The following is a 6946-nucleotide window of genomic DNA, read 5'->3' as shown; positions in this document are numbered from 1 at the left end:
CTAAGAAGTCATATATTGAGTTTCCTGTAATTGCAATATGTGCTGATGACGTCAACATTATTGAGATACTTGAAATGTTTGCAAGGCTGCAAAATATTTAAAAAAAACTCGAGATGAAAGATCTCCGAAAAATAAAATTCTACATTGGTTTTCATTTTGAGAGAAATAGTAACGTTACACTTTAAAATCAAAGTTTATATACTAAGAAAATTTTAAACGATTTAACATGGACAATGCATGTCCCCTGAATATGGTTGTTATATATAAAATACCGATTTAGTCTGAAGGAAGAAAACGAAACACTCCCCGATCTAGAAGTGCCATATATTAAGTGACATTGGCGTCTTACTAAATTTAGCTCAATGTACTAGGTCTGACATTACTTTTGCAATAAACTTACTAGCGAAGTTCACCAACAAAGAAACATTGGATCGTTGTGACACAAATTCTTTGATATCTTCGAGAAACTACTGACATGGAGCTACTTTACTCAAAAGACTCCATCTAATGGTTCACAAGTAGTAAAATAAACGGATGTTGGATATCTCTTTGGTCCACATAAAGAGATTTCATTTACTTGTTACATGTTTACCAATGGTCGCACAACTTTATCATGCCGATCGAGTAAGGAGAGTATGTCAGCTACATTTTCTAATCATTCAGATAATATTGCTTTCCACGAAACTATTAGAGAATGTGTTTAGTTACGTCTATTGTTAGTCCCATTAGAAACTCATGTGATCTATTTCAAATTACAAAATTGTCCATTATAATATAATGATATCTTCGAGAAACTACTGACATGGAGCTACTTTACTCAAAAGACTCCATCTAATGGTTCACAAGTAGTAAAATAAACGGATGTTGGATATCTCTTTGGTCCACATAAAGAGATTTCATTTACTTGTTACATGTTTACCAATGGTCGCACAACTTTATCATGCCGATCGAGTAAGGAGAGTATGTCAGCTACATTTTCTAATCATTCAGATAATATTGCTTTCCACGAAACTATTAGAGAATGTGTTTAGTTACGTCTATTGTTAGTCCCATTAGAAACTCATGTGATCTATTTCAAATTACAAAATTGTCCATTATAATATAATGATATCTTCGAGAAACTACTCACATGGAGCTACTTTGCTCAAAAGACTCCATCTAATGATTCACAAGTAGTAAAATAAATGGATGTTGGATATATCTTTGGTTCACATAAAGAGATTTCATTTACTTGTTACATGTTTACCAATGGTCGCACAACTTTCTCATGCCGATCGAGTAAGGAGAGTATGTCAGCTACATTTTCCAATCATTCAGAAAATATTGCTTTCCACGAAACTATTAGAGAATGTGTTTAGTTACGTCTATTGTTAGTCCCATTAAAAACTCATGTGATCTATTTTAAACTACAAAATTGTCCATTATAATATATAAAGACAATGCGGCTTACATTCCTCAAATCAAGAAAGGATTTATCAAGATGATATTTCAAGGGGAAATTTTCTTTTGCATAAGAGAAAGCGTTCATTCTACTGTGAAGTCTTGTGTATTCATTGAACTATATCTGAGTTGTATTATTTATCTTTGTCCATTTTATCCTACAAGATTTTTCAGCAAAGTTATAACGAAGCAGCTAAAGCTTAACCCCCACATCTTATAGTTTTCAACAACGTTCGTTTTTCTTTGAGTTTTAGGGTCAAGGATTTTATGTCAAGGTTTTAATGTAAGACAATCATTGTAGAAACGACAATGGTCATCCATTTGAGAGTGTTATGAGGCATTATGTCACTGCCCATAAACTATTTTTAAGATCAAACATACGAGGTGCATGCAGCATAAGTGATTTGCCTCCACCTCACACAAGCAAGGATGAGGTGCCTCTAAAGCAAATTCCACACTCATATTCTACACATCTCTTGCATTACCTTTCATGTTCAAAATAGGACATTATTGTTGTTGGAGAAATATGAAAATGGAGATGATGAAATGCCCTAGAGTTTAGCTAAATGTCCTACTAGAAGCTGATGTTGATGGCGGATTTCTTCACACTATCAACATACAAATTTGCTTTAACAAAAAATCAATTTACAAATTTTTGGCAATGTTGAGCTATCAAAGTTGGATTTGGGGCATCCCAGTGTAAAGACCTTCAAAGTCACGTGCGGAGATTAGATCATCAGGGAGATATAATCGAGTGACACGTAGCACAAGAAAAAGAAAAACGGAAACTTTGTTGGGCAGTTGTCTTAGGTCTAGGAAGAAGAGCACGTGATAAGCACGAGGGTCCCCGTAGTCGAATGTTTGTCACTCTTTCTTTTTCTTTCCCCACGTCCAAATTGCTTGGCCCAATCTTTAACACCCCCAAGAACTCCATCACTTCCCCACACTTTAATTACCCACTTATCTAGCAAATGAGGCAAAATGCTTCCCAAGAGAAATTACATTTATAACACAACAACTAACAAGTAAATTACAACATAACAATGTGTAACTCAAGCCCATCGATCAATCACTCAGATTTTGCCACTCAAGTCTGGGCCAATCTTTGAGGCCGCACTAGTACACTATTTAGGTACCTCATATTTTTTATACAAAATGTCACATAAAAGGGATATTTATATGACCTTGTTTACTATATTTTGTTGAGTGAGCTTCACTCCATTTATTTGAGTCAATAAGCCTAAGATGAATCATTTATTAGCATCAAACAAGAGGCCAACGGAACTCGTTGTGATCCTACATCAAAAGAACCTTTCGACCGGATATGCCATGGCCATATATAGATCATAAATTGGGATATGTTTATATCTTTTCTGTCTCCTTTTCTTGATTGTGAGTTAGTGGCTTTCTTTGGTTCTTTCTTTCTCTCTTATTTCATGATTGTCTCCTTGTGTTTCTTCCTGTTTTTTGAGTTCATGTTAGTTCGCCTGTGAGGTTTAGTCCTCCTGCAACTTAGAGAGATTTTGATAGTTAGTTAGTGTGTGCCTTTAGATTCCCTCTGGGGCAGGTTTTACCTCTTTTTGCGAGTCGAGTGGGAGGGGCCTCTTATAGTTGAGAGTCGTTTTTTGGAGGTACCACGTTGGGCTTTCTGGTTAGTGGAGAGGTAGTAGTAGGGAGTGCCTGTAGACTTGTAGCCTTGAGGAGAGAGTTTGTGGTGTATGCTTAGGTCTGTCTTCTAGAGTTTTATAGGGGTGCCTTTTTGGGTTGGGTTATAGCTTGGAGAGTCAGGCTTAGGGGTACCTTTAAAGGGCAGAGTTTGAGAAGCGTTTCTTAGGGGCGCTTTCAGGGTCCAGTTCCTTACTTGGCAAGTTTGGTGGAGTGAGTGCTCTTAGATAGGTGAACCAGGGTTCGGGGGGGTGCCTTCAGGATATTGACTGCAAGAGATAGGTTGAGAGTTCTCGTTTAGGTCTTTGATCTTAGGTCTAGGAGTGTGCCTCCAGAGCCTTGTCTTTGAGGGCTAGCCCGGGGGCGATTTAGGCTCTAGTTTTAGCGGCAGTTTTCTTAGAGCTCCGAGTTCCGGTTATTAGTTTTTGGGAGTGCTGTTCTCTCTTAGGATTAGGGTTGAGTTTTGCGGCATTGTCTGTCGTATCGGGTGTTGGATTGATGGATTTAAAGGTGCTGGCCTGGAATGTTCGAGGTTGCAACAACTTTGCCAACCGTAAACACCTTCTAAATATTATCAACACTCATAACCCTGATATTATCTTTCTTTCTGAAACGAAATGTATGAATGCTAATATTGACAAAATGGTGAATAGGAATAATATATTCAATAAACATGTTATTGACCCGGTGAATAAAGCCGGGGGTTTAGCTCTTTTTTGGAACAACAACTATGACACGGAGATTATTCATGCTGACACTAATATGATCCATGTCAATATTACTGAGGTCACTTTGGGTAATAAAATTTTGCTGACAGGTTTCTATGGTAGCCCTTATAAGAACAATAAAATGAAACCATGGGAGACGCTCAGTAAATTGGCCCCTTGTGACAAGACCCCGTGGTTAGTTATAGGCGACCTCAATTGCATCCTTGATCCGTCGGAAAAGTCGGGTGGTCAACCGGCTCATCTTCCGACGATTCATTTGCACAAAAATTTCATAAATAAGCTGGGCCTCCATGATTTAGGTTACATTGGTTATCCTTATACTTGGACTAATAGACAATTTGCAGGTAATCTGATTGAAGAACGCTTGGATAGAGCGATTGCAAATTATAATTGGCTTACCAGTTACCCTCAATCCAGAGTTAATCATCTTGATACTCTAGGTTCTGATCATAACCCTATTCTTCTTTCGACAAAAAACCAGTCCGCTCTTGGTCGTAAACCCTTTAAATTCATTCGCACATGGATGTCTCACCCTGATTGTGCCGGGTTCATTAACACCAATTAGATCAACATCCATAACCCAATCCAATCCAAACTTAATTCCCTTGCAAATAAACTCTCCAAATGGAATAAAGAGGTCTTTGGTCATCTGGATACTAAGATCAAGCAACTCACTCAGAATCTTCAGAGAATTAAAACGCTGAAGAATTCAAGAACACTTACGCCCAGATCGAGACCCTGCTTCTTCAGCAAGAGAGTCTATGGAAGGAGAAGTCTAGAATTGCAAATATCAATTTGGGAGACAGAAATACTCAATATTTCCATGCCAAAGCAACCACCAGATTTCGCAAGAATAAGATACTTGCCATTAAGAGGGAGGATAACTCTTGGACGAATGATGAAGTGGAGATAGCGATGATCTTTTCCAAGCATATTCAGCAGATCTCCACCACAGCGGGTTCGGTGATCTCTACTAACTTTATGGAGTGCTTTTACCCTCAGATTTCGGAAGTTCAAAATGAAGCTCTCACGGCGCTTCCGCAATATGAGGAACTTCGGAAGGCCACTTTCTCTCTCAAGCCGGGAGCGGCTCCAGGTCCAGATGGTTTTCCTCCATATTTTTACCAGTCTAACTGGGATACTGTTAAGGATGATATTCAACTTATGACAAACACTTTCTTTCAGAGCTATACTCTTCCTGAGAAGTCAAACCATACTCACATTTGCCTTCTACCCAAAACTAAAACTCCTCAATCTCCTGCTGATTATCGTCCTATTAGCTTGCTGAACACTACATATAAAATCATTACCAAAATTCTGGCTAATAGACTTAAACCCATTCTGGCTGATATTATCTCCCCTTTCCAGGGAGCTTATGTTCCTGGCAGACAAATCACTGATAATATCATTATTAGCCAAGAAATCATCCATTCCTTCAAAAAAGTCAAAGGAGCAAAAAGCTACTTCGGTTTAAAATTAGACATGTCTAAAGCTTTTGATAGAATTGAATGGAGCTATCTGGAGAACGTTATGAAGAGGATGGGTTTTTCTAACACTTGGATCAATCTTATTAGGACCTTCCTTTCTACCAGCTCCATGGCGGTTCTTATCAATGGGAGACCGGGCAGTACTTTTAATGTTAGTAGGGGTATTAGGCAGGGAGCTCCACTCTCCCCTTTCCTGTTTGCCATTGCCATAGAGGTCTTAGTCGGCTTCTTGAGAATAATCATAGTGCTTCTTCCTTCATCGGCTTTCCTATCCTTAACGCGAACTTCTCGATCAAACATCTCCTCTTCGCAGATGACTGCATCATTTTTGGGCAAAACTCTCTGGAGAATATCTACAACCTTAAACAAATTCTTAAGGAATTCAGTGAAGCTTCTGGCCAGATGATCAACTATGCGAAGTCGAATATATTCTTTTCTAAAAATTCGCACCCCAAGTTCAAACGGATGATTATCAGAGAACTTAAAGTCCACATTTCGTCATCTGGGGACAAATACCTTGGCACTAATCTTTTTATTGATCGTAACAAGAAACAAGCTTTCAACTCTCTTGTCACTCAAATCAAAAATAAGCTTGCCAAATGGCAAACTCATCTCCTCTCGCAAGCTGGCCGCTCGGTAGTCATCTCTACAATCGTAGCGGCCGTTCCCTGATACCAGATGCAGTGCTTTGCCCTTCCTAAAGGCATTAGCAACAGCATTGAGTCTATTCAAAGGACTTTTTGGTGGGGAAAATCCAAAACTTTTCGTACGATCAATTGGAACTCTATTTGCAAACCTCGCAAATTTGGAGGTCTTGGGTTTCGTCTTCCTCTTCTTGATAATCAAGCCTTTTTGCACAAACTAAACTGGCGGATAATCAATAATCCGAAGGCTATTTGGGTCCAAATGCTTAAAGGAAAGTATTTTCACAACTCAAATAAACCTAAACCGCCCAAGAACCATCACTCGTGGCCGTGGAAATCTATATCTAAACACTATCATCAAAGTGAGAGTCTGATATTTTGGAACATCAACAAAGGAGAGCAAATCAATATTTGGACGGACTACTGGATACCTAACCATCCACCTCCCATTACGAATGATAGAGGATGCTCTTTGAATCGGGTTTCACAACTTATTACGAATGGAAATTGGAATTTAAATGTTATTAATATGTTTTTTAATAATGACATTTGCAGGGCAATACTCAGCATCAATCTCAATCCTAATGAAGAGGATAAAGCCATTTGGACACTGACAAAATCAGGTAATTTCACGCTTAAATCCATGTACAATTTTTTACGCAACAATTCAATGTTTAACACTAATGACCAGATGGACTGGTTCTTTATATGGAATATGAACACTATCCCAAGGATTAAACTATTTTTATGGAAATGTTGTACGAATGGCTTACCAGTCAGAGCTAGAATTGGCAAGTTCATTGGAAATAATTACTCCTGTACTAACTGCAATGAGGAAGAGACTATTGATCATGTCATGCTTCATTGCCCTTTCGCGAAGGCAGTCTGGTTTCATTATAATGTTAGAACTGATCATATTGAGACCATTATGCAATGGATTCAACAATGGAAGTCCCTTGAAGAAGAAACTATTAATCTGTAT

The 6946-nt window shown here is 38.3% G+C and overlaps 1 protein-coding gene across 1 annotated transcript; it reads left to right on the top strand.

The window, feature by feature from the left end:
• The first annotated feature begins 3603 nt into the window (after positions 1–3603).
• LOC147557946 (uncharacterized) lies at positions 3604–4398 on the top strand. Its single transcript, XM_086658967.1, has one exon. The coding sequence runs from the start codon at positions 3604–3606 to the stop codon at positions 4396–4398; it is 795 nt and encodes a 264-aa protein (XP_086515093.1).
• The last annotated feature ends 2548 nt before the right edge of the window (positions 4399–6946 follow it).

The sequence above is a fragment of the Eschscholzia californica genome, unplaced genomic scaffold (genome assembly GCF_041429995.1).
Source record: "Eschscholzia californica isolate CP2 unplaced genomic scaffold, dmEscCali1.0.p SCAF_2, whole genome shotgun sequence".
Lineage (NCBI taxonomy): Eukaryota > Viridiplantae > Streptophyta > Magnoliopsida > Ranunculales > Papaveraceae > Eschscholzia > Eschscholzia californica.
Note: the sequence above shows the minus strand (reverse complement) of the source record. Positions and strands in the feature narration are given on the sequence as shown.

Bases quoted from the DNA above. Each gene is read 5' to 3' on its own strand.
- LOC147557946 (XM_086658967.1), top strand. From the start codon at position 3,604: ATGGATTTAAAGGTGCTGGCCTGGAATGTTCGAGGTTGCAACAACTTT.